Below are 23,206 nucleotides of genomic sequence, written 5' to 3' on the forward strand. Positions count from 1 at the left end.
CTGGATTTGCTCAAGGCCACAGTTGAGTTAGTATCATAGTGTTTGAACATGTGCAAAAGACGTAGGAGAGAAGCAGTGTGTTCAATCGGTTGAGTATAAGAGAAGTACGTAAATATTAATAGGGTGACGTATCTGCTTTTCTTCACATTTTTAAGGCATTCTGTTAGAGATCTATCAAAAAGAAAGTCTTAAGAAACAAAGACTAGAAGGATTTATTTTAAGGCTCAAAAAAATCCCAGTAGAAAAAATCCAGTAAGGTGCAGTCGTGGGGAGAATATCTCTAAGCGCAAGTAGGTTGGAGGACAAGATGGGTCCCTTCCTTCCCACGGGGACGACATCCAGCTTGGAGTCCTTGCAGCAGATCCTGACAGCCGAGGCTGGGGCCCTGGCATCTGCGGGGAGGTGGTTTTGGGGTACCAGTAGGTTTGGCTGAGGTAAGTGCTTTCTGGCACAAAGCCAAAGTACTGGGGGCCACCATCATTGTGAGTGAGGTGGTTTGCATGTGAAGCGTTTGATTTACTAGCTCTGTGGTCTGTTGACTTCAGCCAAAGCTGAAAACAGTTGTATGCAAGTTTCCTAAAATGACAGGCGCCGATGATGATCATATCGTCGTTCCGAGCAGACGTGCATTTCCAGGGCAGGCTGGACTCTGGGGAGGGAGCCTCTGGGGAAAGAGGGCGGTGTTAGTGCTCATTATTTTTATGCTAACCGCCTGTACCATATCCGAGTGGTATTTATGTAGTGGTTTTGCAGTGTGTGTGTGAGTGTGTGTGTGTGTGTGTGTGTGTGTCAGAAAAACACAGTATACAAGCATGGTTAAGAGCCACTTGGTTTTCCCATACTCCCTTTCGATGGCACATTAGCACGTTATGATTTCTGGAAATTACTGTAGGGAACTTATCTTGAAATCCCCAGCTAGTATGTCTTCTCAATATTAAAGATGTGGTTTTCTGCACTAGTCCAGACCCAGGTAACTGTGTGAGGAAGCCATGTTTACTGTCTGTCCCATCCAATCAGTCCCAAACATCAAACCATTTGTACAAATAAAGGGCAAGGCAGGGGCACCTGGGTGGCTCAGTTAAGTGTCTGACTTCAGCTCAGGTCAAGATCTCATGGTTCGTAGGTTCGAGCCCCACGTTGGGCTCTGTGCTGACAGCTCGGAGCCTGGAGCCTGCTTCGTATTCTGTGTCTCCCTCTCTCTCTGCTTCTCCCCCACCCCCCAATAAATAAACATTGTTTTAAAATCAGTAAGGCAGAAAGAATCAAATTGTCCAGCTAAGCGATGGAGCTGATATCGTGGGCTCCTGGAGTGCTGCAGAAATGTGGGACAGTGATCCTTGGGGACCCATGCTTTCACTCTTGTTGATGAGACTTCTTTCCCAGGCTTGTCAAGGTGATTCTCACAAGGTCTGTGACCGCCTTTTCAACACATGTGACTTTTAGAGTCTTGTTTCTCTGCCTGGCATTTGTGTTTTCCAGATGGTTCAGGATCCCATTTTCCTTCGGCTCTGCCTGTTCCATACCTGCCTGCCCCAAAGCAAGCCTCCAGGAGCAAAAGCGCCTCTCACCTCTCCTTCTCCCACCAAGTCCCCACGCTGCCCCGGGGGGATTTCTTTCCATTGCCTGTTGTGGGCATATTTTGCAACCACTTGGGATGCGTTTTGTGTTTGTAAGTCACTTCCTCATTCTGTCTTCTGAAAATGCTCTAATGTAATTTCTGGAAGTAATTGATTCCACCTGGGGTTTTTTTTTTAGTTTATTTATTTATTTTGAGAAAGAGAGAGCGTGAACAGGGGAGGGGCAGAGAGAGAGAAAGAGAGAGAATGCTAAGCAGGCTCCATACTGTCAGCTCAGAGCCCAACATGGGCTCCATCCCATGAACCATGAGATCACAACCTGAGCCAAAATCCAGAGTCGGACACTTAACCGACGGAGCCACCCAGGCGCCCCCTGCCCTTCTGTTTTGAGGAAGTTGTCACTTGTAACTTTGTGGAGAGCATTCTGTGGAGAAAAACACCCCTGCATCTTGAGATTGCGGACTGACCGGGAAGTTTATTTCAGCGGGTCTGCTCATTATTTCCAGTGCCTTTTGTCTTTGGAACCCTGCAGTGAAGAGGTTTTAGGAGGCAGAGGACGGAAGCCACCTGACTTAGGTGTAGACTGTTCTCAGCTGCGGCTTAGCCAAGGGGGAGGCGCAAGCAGGCCAGGTGACCCTTGAAGAGCTGGAGAAGGCACTTCTCCTGGATCACGAGCCTCAGCACCACTGGGAACCCGTGAGCAGGTGCAGGCCCTGGGGTGGGGTGAGGGGCACCTCAGACCCTCGGACCCAGAAACCGGGGGGGAGGGGTTGCTGCACAGTCTACGCTAACAAGCCCTCCAGGGGATTCCGGTGCACGCCAGCCTCACGAACCATGCTTTCCAGATTTGGATGCTTGGTGGCCAAGCGGCCCAGTGAGGTCCAGTGCCTGCTAACGGTCATCATGGCTGCCATTAATGAGTGCCCCGCTCCCCTACATGCGCCGTCTCATGGAGGGAGTCTTCACTGTGGCCTCAGAGAGAGGACTCTGTCCTGCATTCCTGCAGGGCTGTGCCTCCAGTCTGGCGAGACACGGCACCAGGACTGCGGTGACAATGCTGTGGGCGTTGTGAGGCCAGGGAGGAGGCTCGAGCGGGGACAGCTGCAGATCTCCGCGGGGGTGGAGGAGGGAGGGCCTGAGGAAGCCCGGAGGGAGGAGGACTTGCAAGAGGAAAGAGAAATCCTCTTCTGAGAACTCGAGGAGGACATGCATCCAGCCGGAAGGGCAGGTGGTGGTCAGCCCTGCGGTGGGTTATTCACTTGCTTCTCCCTGCAAGGATTCCCCGTCCCTGCTCTGCAAGAGTGGCCTCTCCGGCTGCTCCAGCTGCCTATGGCCGTCGTCCCGACCGCACCTGAGTTGTCTGCCCTGAAGGGAGGAAAGGTTTTGCACCTGGATAACAGGGAGACACAGCTGAGACAAGAAGCGTGGGTGGGAAGCCCATTCTAAGTTCAAGCAAGTTGAGATTCCTTACGTTGCCGGCAATACACAGGGTTAAATGCCCTGCAAACCCCTTCTGACACAGAGCATCTCAAAATGCTCCATCTTCTGTAGTGATCACTTTTTAAAATGTTTCTTTAGAGAGAGAGCATGAGCGAGCCGGGGAGGGGCAGAGAGAGGCCGGGGGGAGAGAATCCCAAGCAGGCTCCTCAGTGTCAGTGCAGAGCCCGACACGGGGCTCGATCTCACGAACCCTGAGATCATGGCCTGAGATGAAATCAAGAGTCTGACGCTTAACCGACGGGAGCCACCCAGGCGCCCCATGCATTGATCATTTTAAATGCACAGCTGCTCTTGCAAGAGAGCAAATGAAATCGTAATGGCCTGAAAATGAGAAGGAAGGCAGGCACAGAATAGAAGAGCAAGGAGAGCTGCGAGGGCCCAGGCTCTGTTCCCACAGGCTTGCCCTGGAGCCCGCAGACCGCACGGGCTGCCCACGCACAGACCCTCAAGAGAGATACCCTGTCCACGAAACGGAGAGGTAGGAGGGAGCAGCCACCAACACAGAGAGATGCCAGGGCCAGTCAGTCCAGGGTGGGGAAGAAACGCCAGCAGTGGCCTAAATTCCACTGAAACGCCGTAGTCTCTTAGTGAGCCCAGCCAGTGACCAGAGCCATCAAGGCACGCTGCTGGGGCTCCTCGGGTCTCTAGACATGAGCACCAAGGCACAAAGGAAAAAACGTGTCCTTACACCCATCAGCCTGAAGCGTTAACTGTGTTTAGTACATGTTACAGGCGATAACACTTCAGAAACCATCGGTAAGGACATGGGAAAGACAGGCTGACCAAGAACGTTGTAATCTAACCCACCTTACAGAAAGCAAAGTCTTTTTCTGTTTAGTTTCTTTCTTTTTTTTTTAAATTATTTTTTTCTACTGTTTTATTTATTTTTGAGAGAAAGAGACAGAGTGCGAGTAGGGGGCAGCAGAGAGGGGAAGACACAGAATCCGAAGCAGGCTCCAGGCTCCGAGCTGTCAGCACAGAGCATGATGCAGGGCTCGAGCCCACAAACAGTGAGATCATGACCTGAGCCAAAGTCAGATGCTTCACAGACTGAACCACTCAGGCGTCCATAGTTTCTTTCTTAAAAACACCTCCTGGAGTGTTTTCTTGCAGTGACAATTTGGTCTGTGCCCACCAACCTCCACATTTTGTGACAACCAAAGGTGAGGGAGAACACTGTGTCAGATGATGACACATATTCATTTAATCAAAAGAGGGAGAAAGGACCATCTGGATTTAGGGACGAACTGAAATGGTTACTTTTATGAAAGACAGTGAGTACATTAATAGGTGGTAGCAACAGCCCTCTATAATCCTGCAAAAATATTCTGCTTCGGGTCATTTTGATGCCAAAGTTGGATCAGGAGCAGTGGCTGAACAGAGCATTCTGGAAAGCTAAGCCAAAGTAGACCACTCATTTTGTTCTGTCTCATCCAGCAATAAGGGATGGAACGTGGAAGAAATTAGCGGAGAGAACGGATGGTATTTTTCTTAGATTGCCTGTCTGAAATGGCAACGGGACTCACCCTTGCTTCATGCCAGACCTGACTCACAGTCCATTCAAAATCGAATCCCTTGGCAGCTTGGCAAGTCCCTGAACGTCAGATTTTCGGAGGTGTTAATTAAATACAATTCATGTGCCTTAATACTCCAGACTACCTGGAGACAGGGTTTCTATTTTGATGACGAAAAGTAAAAAGCATCAGCTTTGTTCTTGCCAACATAAAGTACATGCTTCCTTCAGACATGAGACCCCAGAAATATACATGTACGAACGGCCTGAGCTTTCTTTCTCAAAAGCATTTTAGAATATACTGAAGTCTGCAAACAAATGGAATCAAGATTTGTTCCATAGGACACTGAAGAAAATCTTGTCCCTTAGAAAAATTGAAATGTAGGTACTCTCCGTGAAATTCATTACTTGGTGAAAAGAACCCTAATTTGACTCTCACCTAACACGTGACTTTGTGTGATTTTGAATGGACTTGCCCCTTTAATGGGCCTGGCAGAATCGGCTTCTGCAACACATATCCTCAGGGAGAGATGAAATAATGTGTTGGCTGGGGCTTCTTTTATAAATCGCAAAATAGGAGTCACGATATCCACATTGCAGAGGGCATTGGATTACATTGGATGCAGGTAAATAGTATCCATTTGAACACTGCAGAATGTCTACACCCAGCTACCATTATATGACTTTCAAATATCAGCGTTGGACCATACTATCTGGGAGTAATTAGCCAGTGGTCTAATATTTTAGGCGACCCTTAGAGCCAGACATCAGCATGAAGAAAGAATCCTGTGTATTTGCTAAAACAGGTATATGACAATACAGTGAAACTTTAGTTTTGAGATGACTGAGCTTAATTGAAGGACAGTCAACCATTATGGCTGCTTGGAGAAACCAGATACCTCATCCCAAAGGAGTCCTTTCCAGAAGGCGACTTCCTTCTCTGCCCCATGGAATTCTTAGTCCAATCTGTCATAAGGTTTTCTATTGTATCCTAAGGAAATGGTGATGTTCCCACGAGCCAAAGAAATCCACTCCGTCTTATTATTGATATCCTCATTTAGACACGTGAAAATAGTCAAGAATCACTAAAAAAATCTTTTTTTTTTAATTCTTAATGCATGAAAGAGGAAAAACAAACTGATCAGAGGAGCTAACCCCAAAGGAAGTAGAATTATTTAGGAAACAGAATAGAACTTTAAATATTTTTTTGTCTTGGTCTCAGAGAATTATAATAGACTATCACATACATAAAACAAGAGCAGGGAATTATTGAAAAATAAATGAATAAAAGGCCATCCAAAACCTCTTGGAAATTCAATTCACAGACAAATTTGGGTGAAATTTTTGATATTCACAGATAAAGTGGAAATGCTTACCAGCTTCACGAAATAAGGTTATATAGTCAGAAAGAACTATGTTGGCCTGCAGGTGCTCATCTGTGAGGCAAGATGCCAGAAAAGAAGGAACCAGGGGGCCTAGGTGGCTTAGTCGGTTAAGTGTCCGACTTTAGCTCAGGTCATGATCTCACAGTTTGTGGGTTCGAGCCCCGCATAGGGCTCTGTGCTGACAGCTAGCCCAGAGCCTGGAGCCGGTCTTCAGATTCTGTGTCTCCCTCTTTTTCTGACCCTCCCCTGCTCATGCTGTCTCTATCTCTCTCTCAAAAATAAATAAAACATTAAAAAAATTTTTTTAGAAAAGAAAAGAAGGAACCAAGAATAGAATCTTGAACAAAGATTGTGATCTGAATCTTGCTTGGATTTAGCCATACGGATCATCAAGGATATGGATTAAATGATGACAGTCTTCAGACACAAGAGGGCTTGGACAGTAACTAAATCCAAATTAGGTTTCGCTGAAGATACAACTACTCAAAAATGTAATCCAAATAATGGAAAATAAATCTAGAAAAAGGAAAGGTGTGATATACAATTGTTGCATTTCATAAAAGTACCTATCATGGAAACTCCATAATGTAAAATAGTAATATGTTTTAATTTGCATTTTATTTTTATATACTATACTTATAATCATGTTATAATTAATTTATATATGATACATTTAAAAATATATTTATTTATATATTATAATTACATATTTTATATTTCTAGTTAATGTTAATAAACATATTAACGTATCTAATATTTATAATGAATATTTTGACATTCTGGTATTTATATTTAATACACATTATAGGTACACTGATGAAAACATCAGGGTCATTTACACATTGATTAGACAGGACTCTTTAGTTCCAAGAGACAGAAAGATGTCTTGAAGTGGTTAAGAGAAGTGGGTTTTTGTAGGAGGTGTTTGCTCACATCACTGAGACTTCTAAGAGATGAATCCTCATCATAGTCATGGCTGAGTCCAGGTACCCAGTTACTGCCTTAGCACTGTATTTTTCTCCCATCCCTCGGCAAGCTCTCTCCACGTGCTAGTCCAAATGACTATTTATCCAAGACGCCCCCATTCCGTTGACTCCAGCCTAGTGAGACCAGCTTACCCAGCAACTCTGGTGGAAAAGTCCAGGGACAAGCCTTGATCTGTTCAGCTGAGCACACATGCCTTTCTTTGGCCTACAGTTGTGTGCACGGTTTAAATTGGCCAGATTTTGGTCATCCCGTGCCCATCCCCCATGGCCCAGGGTAGTTAGGAGCAGTTGTTAGGCTCACTCAGATGTTGAGAAATAGGTTAGCCCCAGGAAGAAGGAATTCATTTAGCACTAACAGGGAGAGGGATAGTGCAGGTCGGACAAAAACAGCAGCTGTCGCCTCTATATGTCTTTAACAGAACAGTGACTGGAACCCAGCCCTGCCTTACAGTGGTGGAAATTGACAGTTTCCCTGCCCATTTCTCTGGGCACATTAGAATTCTAGGATTAAATGTACGTCTCAGGCTCTGGAGAAATATGTGTTGATCATACCAAGAGTACGTCACTTGACTCTTAAGAGAATCCAGATTCCAGAGAATCTGTTTTAGATCCATTAGTGCTTTCAAAGTCTTCATTATCCTGCCTTCTTGAAGGAAATTGTGTGTGTGTGTGTGTGTGTGTGTGTGTGTGTGATGTTCCTCTATAGTGACCTGGCTGTACTGTTACCTGCATCGTGCAGTACCTTTGAGGGGCCCAGCTGCCGGCCTTTGGGACAAGAATGCTAACTTAAATGTTAAATAGTGCCCATCCAACTAAGGAAGCTGTCATTTTGAAGAGGACTGAATACCTAAACTTCTGAGCAAACTACCTAAGGAATGAATTAGAGGAAAAGAAGGTAGGCAGGATTAGGGCCACCAGCCAGGGCAGAATCCATATAATTCTGGTGACAGAGGGTCTCCTTGGAATCCAGCCTCTTCCCCCTGCACATTCGCACACTAGTACTCCCACGTGGACACATGTCACAGGAGACACCTTAGGGTCCAGCCACTTCCCACCGGACCTGGTGTTTCCCATTCAGGTCCGCGTTTCCATGCTTTTGCCCATTCTTTGATCCTTCTGTCCTCCGCCTACCTGAACCATGCTTGTTTAGTGGTCACTGTCGCGTCCCCTCGAGTTAGATGGAACAACCCCGCTTCTGTCTTCTTGTAGCACTCTCCATGCACTCTGCACCTCTGCTCTTAAAATAACCGACTTGTGTGTGTCGGTGGGTTTAACCTGGAGGACACATATCCCTGGGAAAAACAACCAAAACTTTCCAAGGAAGCCATTGCCAGAGGTTATGCCTCTGTATGTCTTCTTCCTTACAAGCCAGGTGCCTGAGAATTCACCTGTTGGGAGCCTCAATGCACACATTCCCCCAGCTCTACTTGGAGGAAGGCCCTTCTCCCTCACGGAAGACAAGTGTAGCACTCACTTGTTGGGAATCTCACTCGGGCGCAGTTCCCTGAGAGGGACAGACCTATTCCTGATGCCCGACAAAAGGACAAATGGAATTCTTAGTAGAGGGTTGAGCAGGTAGGAAGTCAAAGGACTTAACTGCAGCAAATCCTTTTGGCCATCGGGCAGCTTCCAAGTTTCCTTTCCAACCAAACTGAACAAAGTTTGGTTGACAAACTAATCACATCATTGGATTATAGTTCATTACACATAAATTTTGTGACAGATCAATTAAGAGATATATCACAGAGGAAACGTTTAAAAGCTTAACTAACCAAATACTTGTGGATGTGAACAAGGTTTCCCAGTGCTTAATATCAGTGAGAATGAAAAATATGAACTAGGTTTATGCCAGACTCTGCCTCATGCTAGTGATAAATAATCTAGTCATTTTATTTATTTTTTAAAGGTTATTTATTTATTTTGAGAGAGTGGGGGAGGGGTGGGGAGAGAGGGAGAGATACAGAGAGAAAATTCCAAGAAAGCTCCATGCTGTCCATGTAGAGCCTTATGCGGGGCTTGATGCCAGGAACAATCAGAGCCAAAATCAAGAGTTGGATGCTTAACCAACTGAGCCGCCCAGGCTCAGGAATTAATTGAAAAATACCTCATCTAGCTCATTATGAGATGTGTTTTCAATGAAATTTTTACCTTTTTGTTTAACAAGTGCCAACATTTTGAAAATAGGTACGCAATTTGTATTGACTGGTTTCTATTCATTATCACAGAGATAACCACTCAGTGTAGAAAAAATTAATCACTGCCATGTTACGGTGAAAGGAAATAATTAAATTTTAATTTATATACATATTTTATACAAAGAAATCTGATTAATAAAGAAAAAATCTTCAAGTGTAAAGGCATTCATTAATTAGGATGGGATTCTGTGGGGTTGTGGAACAGAAAGGAGTTCAAGAAAGATGAGATACATGCTGTAAAATGCTGTCTGTTGTAAGGAGAATTTGCTCACTCCTTTTTACATGGAAGCTTCCAGGCATCCAAATACTGTCACGTTCAGATTCCTCTGATCACATTGAAAAGTGATGCAATGCTTTTTATAAAGTATTGATATTTACAATGCAGTAGAAATCACATCTGTTGCAACCCATCGAACTCAGGATGGAGATTATCAGGTGTCAATGAAAAGTGCTACGTGGTGGTTCAAAATTAATGGGGATGTAGATGACAAAAATTATTGACAAGCACATATCAGTTTGCACTACCAATTCAAGAACACTTTGCCAGTATCTTCCCTATTTTTCCCTTTATTCCCAGTACTTAGAACATAGGGAATTAGATCAAAGTAGTTGGAGATGAAAGACTAGCATCGGTTATTGGCTATGAATGGCGTGTAGAAATCGTAGGAGGTGAAGAAGAATCCTTTCTGTGAGACATTGTCTCTGGTCCATATCAATGAGGTAGAAGTGATCCTTGGGAAATCTCCCTTTGTCACAACTACCAAGAGAACATGATTTAGGGTACAAGATCTTTCACTTGCGTTCAAGAAAATCACTCAAAACTGAATCCGTTACAAGATTTGGAGGATCCTTATATTTAGTGTTTGACATTTTCCTTGGTGACTCTGTAGATGAAAAACTCAATGAAACTGGTACTGAACAGAACATGATGGTGTTCACCTTGAGGAACTAGCACCCTTAAGTAAGCCTTTTCTTCTTTATACCTTAGCTAGAGAAATTTCCAGAAGCTGTCATTGAGACAGAAGGGCATTTGAACTACGGGATTATGAAATTTAGGTGGAGGGCAGTGAAGGGGTTAGTATTCCTTAGGGACTATGGCTATTCATTTGGAAGAGAATTTAATCAAGAATTTATATTAGGCTTCTACTGAAAACAAATGAAGTGTGATTTTCACATTTGCAAAAATCCTGCAATGATAACTTTTTAGCTCAAAAAGGTTGTTCACGCCTTAAGAGAAGAACAGACTTGCCAGCGAATTAATTAACTCAAAAATCATGAGTTTCACATTTAGGGCCAACAGAAGACAGCAGAAACGATATTGACAATGACGTATCACTTTTACAATTCCTAATTAGTCACAGGTCAGCTGTCCAAAGAACCTTTGCATCTTACATTTAAATTCGGAATTTCAGAGAATGGTAGAAGGGATTCTGCTTATCAGAACCCACACGCTTATTTTACAGAAAAGGGAAAGGCTGTTCCAAGTTGGTAGTAGAACTTGGACCTGAACTTGGGATTCAGGCTCTTAACCCAGTCCTTCTTGTGCTGCCCCTAGATTCCAGGCCAGAGTCCCCGGACCACTGGCTTCATGAATCAGGGGCTAAGGGAGGGGCACAGAAGGATCTAGAGGGCCCCATACATAATAGCCAGAGCCACTCCAAGCTTTTCTTCCATGTTTTGGGCTTCTGTCTAGAATCGATAAAGAAAAAAAAGAAGTCTCCTGCACCATTATCTTATTCAGAAATTGTCACAACATGTTACAGCTCCCTGGGTTAACAGTAGGAGCCGACCAGAGGAGACTCGAAGCCAGGGCAGGGCGAGGGAGGTGGGGATGTCTGATTCTACGTGAAGATTCTCAGACTGACGGGGTTGACTGCAGACAGACATGAAAACCACACGGAGCCAGCTTGGAGCCTCCCAGGAATGTTCCTTCCTATCTCCAAATCGAGTGTTTCAGGAAGTTGTTGGCACAGGTCTGAGTGCTTGCACGTGCTGAGCTCTCCTTGGCCATTCCCAGGGGTGGGTGCCTTCCCCCTGCGCCTTTATGCACATGTCCCTCCCATGCCTGGGTGACTGTCCTCCTGACAGCCAGGCCGCCCTTACCTGCTCCTGCCCCATGGATCCCTCCCTGGACCCCAGGGGTGGCGCATGCGTGGGCCCTCACTGACCACCTGTCCGGCGGGTTCAAGGATGCAGTGACCCCTCCCTGGGAAGGCGGTCCATTAGAAAGGACTCCCCCCGGGCAAGAGGGGAGCTCCGGTAATTGCAGCCTTTACTGTATATTGTTAAAAGGGTTTCACACATCCACGTGGAATATAGACTTCTCACACCTTGTCGACTTAGGTTTGCAGTTGGCTTAATTTAGAGCAGTGACTTTCAACTTCTTTTTTTCTTTTTTTGCTTCCAACATCTGTGGGATATAAAGCAAGCCCAGGCAGCATTCTGGATCTCGTAACTGGAGAGAATGGGGATGGGGCGGGCTTGGCATCCCTCCCCCCTCCCTTCCCCGTCCGCCAGGGACGTATTCCTAGTGTCCAGGACGTGCGTGTGCCCGGAGGACCCCTCCCCCCCCCCTCCCCGCCAGCCACGGGTGGTCCCAAAGCCTCCGCCAGGCGCCGGTTGAGGGTTCTGCTTCAGGGAGCAGGCCATGGGGGTTACTTCACGCTCGGGTGACCCCTGGGGTGGGAAGAGGGGCGCCGGGGCTGGACCGAGCACCGGTTTGTGACCTGCTGTGTGCGGACGCCGCCCTCGACCAGCCGGCCCTCTTCCACCTGTGCAGACATACCTAGAGGTGGCATTAGCAGATGACACTGTGGGTCTTCGTGTATGTGTCTGCCCCTCGTACACCAGGAGTCCCCAGGCTTCCCAGACTCTTGGACCGGAAATCTGCGTCCCAGGTCCATTGCACTGGGTTTGGGCATCACATTCAGCCCTCGCCACAGTCCTGCGGTGGCCCGGGAGCCGGCCTCCCAGACGAAACCGAGGCAGAGGGGTCCAGCCCCCTGCCCTGGTAGCCATTCGGCTGCTCCGCCCGGATCTGAACGCAGGGCTCTGTGACCCGAACCCAGCTTGCTCCTTCACCGCGTCCCACACCACATGGGAGAAAAAGTGTGAACTTAATTGACCTGCTTGTTCAGCGATGGTCACAAAAGGGGAGGCAGGAAACGGGTCTGGCCTGGCCATCTGGGCTGCCGCTGACGGCTGTGCAGTGGAGCCCCTCTGAGTGGGGTCCCCCCACCCCCGGAATGCTATCTCAGGGCAGAGCCACCGGCTGTGCAGACAGAGCGGCCGGCAGCCGCCTGAGGTATGACAGCTCGTCAGCAAACCAGCGGCAGGAACAGTCCTGTTGCATTAATCTGGACGCAGCGTTTCTTCTCCGTATGGGCCCCTCTCATTAAGAGCCGTGCAACAAAAGCCAGGAAAAAACAGAGAAGGCGGGTATTGTTAAAAGCGTTTGCTGTGTTCAGGACACATCGCCTTGGGCATTTGTGCCTCTAAACAATTCCTCCTTTGTGTCCCGGTCTTTCCCTTCGAGCTCTGTTGTCAAATGTCTATCTTTTTTTTTTTTTTTTTTTTTCTCCTCTTGTTTATTTCATTGTCCAGGATCTTAAATAAGCCAGCCCCTCAAGGAATGTTCTCCTTGGCGCTCTTTTGGGTTCATTCATTCTACGTTGCTAAGTCTGCTGTCTGATTAAAACCCTGTCACTGTGAGGCCAGCCATCGCTGAACTCTGGGTGCGTGATCATGTGCAGTGAGCTCTGGGCGCACCTACGGCCTCGATTCATTGTTTTAAAACAAGATACCCTGAAACGACAACACAGTACAGTCCTCGCTTCCTGGACCACCATGGACAGTGCTGAGGTCGTGTGTCTTGAGGTCTAAAATAGTCTGGTGTGTAGCTGGCCCAGAGTCGTGTCCTCCTGCCCTTCTGCAGGCATGGAACATTCAGGGACCTTTGGGAACCTGGGGGCTCGCTGTACTCACATACTGAATGTATCTCTGAAGAGCTTGCTTCGTAGATGTGCCAAATGGCTGCAATGCTCCCCATCGTTAGTATTTAAGTTTAACCCCGGCTCTGATCATTGCAGACCTCTGCATCTCATTCTTTCTGCAGTAGTAGATCTCACTTAGTGCTCACAGGGACAGGAGTACCTCAACCAAAGACACTTCTGTTCTGGTCCTTTCTGATTTTTCTTGGAGGTATTCTTCCAGGATCACCTCTTCCTTGGACCAGAGCTTCTTGCGCATGTAAAAAACGAAGGGTGAAGAAAATAAATAAGATCAAAATGAAGGGGATGCCAGATGTTAACAGAGCATGCCGTTTCATGCTTTAGGGGAGATTTCGAATGTTTCTATGAAAGATTTGTCAGAAGTTCCCAAACGGTATTATTTACTTCTAATTCTGTTTATATTTGGGAACGATTATTTTTCAAACGAACTCTTTTTAAGACTTCAGTCAAAGCAAATGTCAGGCTGGAAAGCATGGCATACACTGCGTCATTTGTCTGAATTTTTAAATGTGTCTTCCCAGAGACACACACACGGATAAAAAGCCAAAAGACTGGTCCGGAACATGCTGACGTTTGACAGCACATATACGCATACGGCACCCTCTGAGTTATGAGATGCTTCTGGAGGAAGCTGTTGGGTTTGATCGGTATTCCCAGCACCCTTTCTGTATCCCCAGCACCCTGAATTCCACCGTCCAGGGGAGGCAGGCAGGTGGGCGTTACGCTCGCTCGGCGCTGTGCGAACACGCTGGCTGACCTGTCCTTGCCATGTTTTGTGCAGTGAGCCTGCCCCTGGGGCCCGGCAGTCCCTGCGGCTCGGACAGGGCCCCACCCATGCCGTCCGAGGCCGAGGAGACTGTGTCTGTCGGCAGCTGTTTCGCCTCCGAAGACACAACCGAAGACTCAGGAGTGGTGAGCTCCCCGTCGGACATCGTCTCCCTGGATTCCCAGCAGGACAGCGTGAAATCCAAAGATAAGTGGGCCACGGACCAGGAAGATGGCAGTGACCAGGACCTGGCTGGCACCCCGGAGCTGGGCCCCCAGAAGAGCCCCCTGTGGGAGAGGAACAGCTCTGGGAGGTGGCATTCGAGGTGAGTCACAGGACAGCTGGAGAGGGAGGGCCCGACCTGGACTCAAGGAGGAAGGTCTTCGGGTCCTGGTGACCCAACAAGTGCGTGCCAGGTGCTCTCCGAAGCTGCCACTCCCCGGTTCCGGGGTTCGTTATGCACAACCATGTCTTCACGCTCTTTCTAGACATGCAGGGGTTATAAGGGCTGTAAAACCTTGGCTTGCGAGTAACTTGTCCCGTGAGTGTTCTGAAAGACGAGCGAGTATTTCTAGTAAACTTACATTTGATAAATGAGCAAAGACCTGCCATAGGAGGCATACGTGACGCCGAACGTCACGTGATGACGCTGAGCCAATGGTTCTTGAAATGTGCTTTGATATACGAGCACTTTGGATGACAAGCGTGTTTCCAGAACGAATTGTGCTCGCAAACCAAGGTCCTACTGTGATACCTAAGAGTGCCTAGTTTGTTCTTCCTTTTATATAAATAGGACCATAATCTCAGTGCCCTTTTTTCACTCAAGATCATGTTTTCAAGATTGATCCATGACAATACAGGTCTCATTAGTTCATTTCTTTTTATTTTTTTTAATTAAAACTTTTTTTTTTAATTTCAGAGAGGGAAAGAGAGCTCACAAGTGAGGTGAGGGGGGCATGGAGCCGGACGCCGGGGCTCGATCCCATGACCCTAGGATCATGACCTGAACTGAACTCAAGGGTCAGGCCTCAACCGGCTGAGCCCCCCAGGGGCTCCGTATTTTTCTTTTGAACTTTTAACAAATGGGCACTGAGGTCACACCACTGGAAACAGTGAGGAAGCTGTACATATGTCCCTGCTCACAAGTAGAGACTTTTCTAGAAAAGAAAATATTAGACATTCAGAAAAAGTCATCTTCCACTATGGACGCTTGGCCAGCTGCTCTCCACCATGATTGCCTGGCTTCCCCACCCTCCAGGGGCCTCTCATGGCCAGCCAGTCCTCACCTGCACCAGCGCCTGTCATCAGCACACCTCGTACACTCAGCTGTCATACAGGTTCAAATAGCATTTCATGTGCTTTTTAATTTACAATTTTTCTGATCGGTAAGAATGAGCATCTTACCATGTGTACATTAGCGTAAGAATGGTCTTTTCATAGACTGCTCATAAAAAAAAAAAAAAAAAAAAACCTGGGATGTTACTTTAAAAAAAAAAAAAAATCCAGGGCGTCTAGGTGGCTCGGTCCGTTAAGTCAGTCTGACTCTTGGTTTCAGCTCAGGCCGTGACCTCACGACTCGTGGGTTCGAGCCCCACCTTGGGCTCTGCGCTGACACGTGGAGCCTGCTTGGGGTTCATTCTCTCTCCCTCTCTCTCTGCCCCTCCCCGGTCACTCTCTCTCTCTTTCTCTCAAAATAGATAAACATTTAGAAAATACATAAATAATAAAAAAATTAAAAATTCATCAAATTCTTCTTAATCTGTAAATCAACTCTTGACTGTCCACAGAAAGTCTTCGACTGTGGCTTGAATGTAACTTTGTTTTCTTTCATTGCATAAAAATTGCTTATTAATTTTGATATTGTCAAATTTGCCCCCTTTCCTCAAATGCGGGAATTCTTTTGCATCTTTGAGAGCCCTTTCTCATACCCTGAAGGACCGAAGACTGTCTGAATTTCTTGTAAAAGTTTAGTGTTGCTTTCTCTTATCTGGGCTTCGCAACAACCTGGGTTTATTTTCGGGTGTGATGTAGAGAAGGAAATCTATTTTCTCCCAGTGCCTCTGAGCTCTACCCTGGCTTCCTGGATGCCCCCTCCCCCCACCCCCACATCCCTTTCCCTCACTGGGTTCTTTGCCATGTCATTCTCCCCAGGACCCACTGTTTGTTTTCTCCATTCTTATACAGAAAGGCAGGTTAAGTCTCTGTGGTCCGTCAGTTTTGTTCACCCTTAGGTAATTTTTTTTTAATGTTTTATTTATTTCTAGGAGAGAGAGAAAGAGAGACAGCAGGAGCAGGAGAGGGTCAGAGAGAGAGGGAGTCACAGACTCTGAAACAGGCTCCAGGCTCTGAGCTGGCAGTCAGCACAGAGCCCAACGTGGGGCTCGAACCCACGAACCGCGAGATCATGATCTAAGCGAGAGTCGGACGCTTAACCGACTAAGCCACACAGGCGCCCCCACCCTTAGGTAATTTTAAGAACCAATCCACGCAAACGATGTTTTGGAAATACTAACAAAAATAAACTAGAATAAGAACATGAGTCCGTAAGCCAGTCACCAAAATAAACCAAGGCCTTTGTATCTGCCCCGTGTTGTTCCAACTGAACACACACAATCTTTATAATTGTCAGTAATAATTCATTTGGATTTATTGTTGCCCAAGGATTTATCATGAGCATTGTCCCATCTGTTAATTACAGTCTCTAGTAATTTTAATGTGTAACTTGTCACTCTTAAGGGTGATTCCGAGGCCAAGTTTGTATTTCACTCGCTGCCGGAACATTAGAAGGTGGTCCTTACTCTAATCTCCCCTCCCCCTCCCCCCACCTGGTCTGTTTGCATCTCTGAGAGCAGAGAACAATTGTGGTTATTTCCTTCTTAGTCCATTTGACATTTTTAAAAAATCACTTTCTATAGCAGTCCCCAGGTGGACTCTGCGCGAGGCGATCGCCTCTCCTAAGCTCTCCATCCAAGCTAATCAGACATTTTTCATTCTGGCCCCAGGAATACTCTTGCAAATCCTCATTTGCTTTGCTGGCATTGACCCCTGATGCCAAGCACTGCTGCTCTCTGCCCAAATGGGAGAGTTAACATTGCCCGTGGCCACGGCTGTGGCCGGAGATAATCATGGTGTCTTTGGAACTTGGGGCTTTCTCCCAGCAGGGAGTATGGGATGTTTTTCTGCCCTTATCTCTGGGGTGCCATGGAAGGGAGGAGGGAGGGGGCTCTGATGGACCCACAGGGGGTCCCCCAGCCCTAATGAGTTGCCCGGCCTTCGAGAGTCCACGTGACTTTGCAGAGAGAATGCCCCCACCACTCAGAGGTGTCCTGAGCCTACAAGTGTCCAGTGTGCCTGGCACAGTATATGGTCCCTCACTCTCGAGTGGTTGCATTGTCAAAATCACCATGGTTAGTTTGGAAACGAGGCGCCATGAATTGTCGTGGCAGGTCACTTTTCTTTGGGCTCCCATCAGCCCGGCAGTCTCAAGAGATGCAGATAGCCTCTGAGCCCCTCAGCTCTGTCTGTACTGTTCCATTGTCTGCTGCAGACTTGGGATCTCCTCTCGGACCCAGGACTGCTCATGGAATGACTGTAGTCAGTGCGTCACTGCAATTCAGAGGAAATATCTATTTGGTCATTCAGATGACCAGAACCAGAACCTATTTCACGTAGATATGTGGTCCACATCCACCATCAGCCAGTGACTTAATCAGTCCTGACTATGCAGTGCAGCCCCCATAAAATGTCAAAAGGATAGTGTTGGGGGGCTTCCGGGTTTGGTGAACGGGAGCAGGTTGGAGACAGCGGTACCTGGAGAGGCGTGGAATTTCTGTGCTCCCACGTCGTATCTATCGTTATGCTTCTCTTCCTCTCCTCTGGCTACTGATTCACATTCTTTATCATATCCTTTATTAAACGGGCCAACCTAAGTGTTTCTCTAAGTTTTGTGACTCATCCTGGCAAATTAACTGAACCTACAAAGGAGGGCATTAGAGCCCCCAGTCTGGAGCCGCGGGTCTGAAGCTCGGGGCTGATGTCCCTCAAGGGTGGGGGCAGGGAGTAGCTGGTCGGACTGAGCCCCTCTGCCTGTGGGGTCGGAGGGTGTCCGTGAGTCTGTAATGTCAGAAGTGCGTTGAATCCTCGGACACCTGGCAGGTGTTGGAGAGCTGTCTGTCGCTGTACTGAGGCAAAGCCACCCTAACATGGGTCCTGGGTCTGGGAACGCCTTAAAAAGGTGATTTTAAGGGCTCATGCGCAGCTCAGTCAGCTAAGCATCCAACTTCGGCTCAGGTCATGATCTCACTGTTCGCGGGTTTGAACCCCACATCGGGCTCTGTGCTGACAGCTCAGAGCCTGGAGCCTGTTTCAGATTCTGTGTCTTCCTCTCTCTCTGCCCCTCCCCTGCTCACGCTCTCTCTCTCTCTCTCTCTCAGAAATAAATAAAACATTAAAAATAAGTAAGTAAGTAAATAAATAAGTAAATAAACAAATAAGGTTGTTTTACGGAAGTTCTCCCATCTGACAGATGAGACCAACTCCGAGGAGGTAGTGTGGTGCATCCTGTATTTCTTTCCAAGTGTGTGATTTTCCTCAAAGTTCAGGGTTATGCGAAGCAAGAACCTATGGGTATAAAGCTGGGGTTGCAAATCCAAGGCCGACAGGGGCCAGGAAAATAATGAGGGTGGAGGTGGCTTCAGGGAACAGCCCCAAATGCTCAGTTTTCTCTCAAGAAAGCAGCATTGAGACCCTTCCAAACTTACCTGGAGGGATCGCAGACCCAGGGTGGCTGGCCTCTGAAGAGAATCCAGGAATCAAGATTTTTAAAAAATTTTTTTCATGTTAATTATTTATTTTTGAGAGACAGAGAAACAGAGCACAAGCAGGGGAGGGGTGGACAGAGAGAGAAAGAATCCCAAGCAGGCTCCACACTATCAGCACACAGCCTGACACGCGGCTGGAACCCTTGCACCTTGAGATCGTGACCTGAGCCGAGACCAAGAGTCAGTCACGCGCTTAACCGACTGAGCCACCCAGGCACCCCCAGAACTCTTGATTTTTATGTTAGGTCTCCAAAATTGTAAACGTTGGCAACCCAGTCAGACACGCAGGGCCAAAAGACACACACACGTGGGTGCCGGCTGGGCCGGTTCCCCGACGTGCACTGGCCTTAACGGGAACACTGGCCCTTCCTCCTGTGCTCGCTGATTTTCGGGCTTTGGAACATCCGTGTAGTCCCTTGGGTGTTGCTCTGGGAAATACCTCCTCGCAGATAAGTGCAGGGGAGCCCTTCTAGCCTCCCCTTCGTGAAACGCGAAAGTCTTACAAATTCTGCAGGAAGGCAACCTGTTTAAATGCCCCCTCCCTGGTCTGCCTCCCAGTGTCCGTGAAATAACGCTCTGATAAAACACCGTTTTTGAAATGCCGATCTGTGCCTGCCACCGCCGGCGCGGGTTCGGTGAAGTACTCCCTCGGTCGTGTGGACGCGGAGAGAATTCATGTCTCCGGATGGACGCCGTGTGATCCAGGGGGAGCTCTGTGGTCCGTTGGCAATGGCCTGTGCTGAGAGCCTGAGCCCCCCAGGAGGCTGGAGGGGGAAAGGCGGGGTTGAGGCTGGACTCAGGGGGGCTCACAGGGACAGGGTCAGAGGTCAAGTGTGCAGCCGGCGGGCGAGCCAGGAGGCAGCAGGACGATTCCGGGGGGTCCAGAGCAGCTGGTGGCCCAGTTCCGTGAGACGGGAACCCCGGCTGGGGGCTGGAGCCCAGGGTCAAGCTGCAGTCGAGTGAGAGCAGCACCTGCCGGCGTCGACGGGGCCGCCTTGAGCTCGGGCCCCTGGTGGGGACGGGGACAGCACGTTGGACAACGGTAAGGAAGACACGACGGTTTCTGGCACCCGCACACCCAGGGGAGGCCGGGCAGTGCCAGGCCTGGCACGGGCCCGCACTCAGCCCTCGGCACTTCTCGTCTCGCGGCCTCTGCGGAGACGGTGCCCCTGCTGCCGTGCCTGCTGCCGGTCCCTGGTCCGCCGGCCCCCTGGCCCTGGCCTGCGCGATTCTGGTGCGTCGTTTCTGCAGGTGGGAGAGGACGTGCTTCCTGCGTGGCCAGTGCGGTGGCGATCCAGGGCGCGGTGGGACAGCGAGGCCGGCCGGCCTCCGAGTGCCAGGCCTTGGAGGCCAGGGCAACGCAGAAGGCACCTCTGCTGTGACTGGCGGGGCTGGTCTCCCCAGCACTGGGGCGGTGGGGCCGGGGGTTCCTTCTTTTCATGTTTATTTTGAGAGAGAGAGAGAAAGAGAGAGAGAATGAGCAGGGTAGGGACAGAGACAGAAAGAGAGAATAAGCAGGGGAGAGGCAGAGAGAGTGAGCAGGGGAGGGCCAGAGAGAGAATGAGTGGGGGAAGGGGCAGAGAAAGAGAGAGAGAGAATGAGCAGCGTAGGTCCAGAAAGAGAGAGAGAAAGAATGAGTGGGGAGAGGCAGAGAGAATGAGCAGGGGAGGGCCAGAGAGAGAGAATAAGCAGGGGAGGGGACAGAGAAAGAGAGAGAATAAGCAGGGGAAGAGCAGAGAGAGAAAGAATGAGTGGGGAGAGGCAGAGAGAGAATCCCAAGGAGGTTCCTTGCTTCAACTTGGAGGCCGACGCGGGGCTTGAACTCACAACCGTGAGGTCATGACCTGAGCGGAAGTCAGATGCTTAACAGCCTGAGCCACCCAGGCGCCCCAGGGGCTGAGGATGGAGGGGGCGCTTCTGAGGCCATCACGCCTCCCCCCAGGTCTCAGACATCCTCAGCCTGCAGTGTGTGCGCCCTGGGGCCAGTCCCCGGTAAGACAGGTATTCACCGGGAATCACCGGGAATCACCGGGAGCTGTTGGGAACAGCGCAGGACCCTTTGTGAGAAGACCAGAGTTTGTAAGGCCTGCGGAGTCAGAGTTCTCATCCGCTTGGACATTTCTCTTTTCTCTGCACCCTGTCGCCAGCAAAGTCCTCGCTGGGACTCCTCGGGTCCCCTGCTGGCAAGCTGCAGGCCAAGTGCAGTTTCCTAGTGGGCTCCTGCTGGCCTGGCCTCAGCTGAAAGCATCCTTCTGGAAGTATTCGGTCCAGCGGCAAAGGCTCCTCCCTGCAGCTGGTTTAGAGGCAGAACCGTGGGCCAGGCTCTGCCTAAGGGCCTTGGAGCCAAGGTTTTCAATGGAAGAGCCTTGAGACTAAATACCAGTTTTGTAAAAAGAGCCAGTGTGAGTGCTTGGCAATCCTCGGAATACCTTTTGTGCGCTGTGGTCTGCAGACACGACGTTTTCCATCAAGTCGGTGTCGTTGGACCCAAATATAACCTTTCATTGCGAACGTGGACATCACTTTCCTAGCATTTTCCTCTAACCCTAGCACAGCCAAGAAACAGGTTCCACGAGGAAGAATTCAGCCCACAGGATCAACACAGATGCACAAGGATGATCGCTCCTTTTTAGGGGGACCCCTAGGAGTGGCCTCCGGCGCAGCTCTGCCCCAGGCAGGAGTCACGCCCCCCGGGGACCTACATTTGCTTAAACAGCTTCTCCCAGAAGCTGTTCGTATGTGGCCTGGGGGCAACGCTTAAAGAACAACTCCCCAGGAAGAGTAAACCCTGCAGGGCCAGGCTGCCTGAGGTCGTGTCTGCCCCTGGGGCAGTGACTTGACCTCACATCAGTCTCTTTAGTACCTGTAGACAGACAAGAACAGTGCCTGACGGGGCGCCTGGGGGGCTTCATCCGTTAAGCATCTGACGATTGGTTTCTGCTCAGGTCAGGATCTCAAAGTTAGTGAGTTCGAGCCCCATATGGGGCTCCATGCTGACAGTGCAGAGCCTGCTTGGGATTCTCTCTCTCTCTTGCTCGCTCTTGCTCTCTCGCTCTCTCTTTCTCTGGCCCCCCATTCTTGCTCACTGTCCCTCAAAAATAAATACACTTAAAAAAAGGAATAGTGTCTGAGATATTTGGAGCCTTCAAAAAGCAATGGCTGGTATTATTATTGTTGCTATTTTAGTTATTATTTGCACCTGCTTGAGGAAGAATAGAAATTTGGTTTGTTGGGGAATCCTTACACCCTGTATCTGGCTCTGATCATCTGCCTCTTTAAACCTGATAGCATGTTTGATAAGAAACTACATATGTATATGCGTGATGTGTGTGTGTGTGTGTGTGTGTGTATTTATATGTGTATATATATTAGTATGTAGATAAAGGGGAAAAACAGAGAGAACTTTGCCTCCTACCTACCTGGGGGACATCACAATGGAACTTGTATTATTTCTTTGATTTCTTTATTTATTTTTTAATTTATTTTTGAGAGAGAGAGTGCGCACGCACAGGCAGGGAAGGGGCAGAGAGAGGGGCACAGAGGATCCGAAGCAGGCTCTGTGCTGACAGCAGCGAGCTCAGTGCAAGGCTTGAACTCACGAATGAGCCGAAGTCAGTCAGACACGCAACTGACTGAGTCCCCCAGGTGCCCCGGACTTGTATTATTTCTGAAGCCTTAAATCCCAAAGGCCACCTTGCGGTGATCAGACATTGAACCTATCTGAGTGTCAACGCGTGGGATGCGGAATTCTGCGGTGTCTTTTGGGAACATCAGCTCAGCAGTGGAGTAGGCGAGAGGCCGGATATGTGGGTTTCAGGCCGTGTTCATCAATGATGGGGCCACACTGAGAGCGGGGCTGGAGCCACAGAAGACAGAAGGTGCAGCTCCTTCAGGACACGGGAACCTCCCTGTCTTGGCTCCTGTCAGCCCTCATCCCCCGCCCTCTGCCTGGCTGTCCCCAAGGCCATCTCAGCCCCACTCAACAGCCAGTGGTGGGCATGAGGACATGAGCAGTGAGACACTGCTGGGCCCGGAGGGTGTGCGCGTCTGGTCTCATCTCAGAACTGAGGGGCAGGGGAGGGGCTGGAAGGGATGGGGTCCTGCCTTTCCACTGGCCGGTGCCCCCTGGGGCCCCTGGACTCTGTAACCACAGGAACTCTGTGACCAGCGGTGCTCGAAGCCTCTCACACCTTCTGGAACCCTAGAATTTTGTGATCGCCAAGAGCACTTGGAAACTCTGAGCACCTCCTAGAACCTGGACACTTTGTAACTACATTTTTGCAAAGGAGCATTTAAAAGCCACTCCAAGGGGAAGGGCGAGGGCGAGGGGGTACCTGGGTGGCTCAGTCGGTTAAACATCCGACTTTGGCTCAGGTCATGATCTCATGTTCGTGGGCTCGAGTCCCGTGTCAGGCTCTATGCTGACAGTTCGGAGCCTGGAGCTGCTTCAGATT

General features: G+C 48.9%; 1 protein-coding gene across 5 annotated transcripts in view; it reads left to right on the forward strand.

Moving 5' to 3' along the window:
- Window positions 1–23,206, forward strand: part of COBL (cordon-bleu WH2 repeat protein) — a 223,593-nt gene that overhangs the window by 186,289 nt on the left and 14,098 nt on the right. For all 5 annotated transcript variants that reach the window (XM_039235694.1, XM_039235693.1, XM_039235696.1 and 2 more), the window contains one exon: window positions 13,948–14,257. In XM_039235694.1, the coding sequence (XP_039091625.1) occupies window positions 13,948–14,257 (310 nt within the window). The remainder of the gene's footprint in view (window positions 1–13,947; window positions 14,258–23,206) is intronic.

This window comes from Hyaena hyaena, unplaced genomic scaffold (genome assembly GCF_003009895.1).
Source record: "Hyaena hyaena isolate Hyena2069 unplaced genomic scaffold, ASM300989v1 scaffold_101, whole genome shotgun sequence".
Lineage (NCBI taxonomy): Eukaryota > Metazoa > Chordata > Mammalia > Carnivora > Hyaenidae > Hyaena > Hyaena hyaena.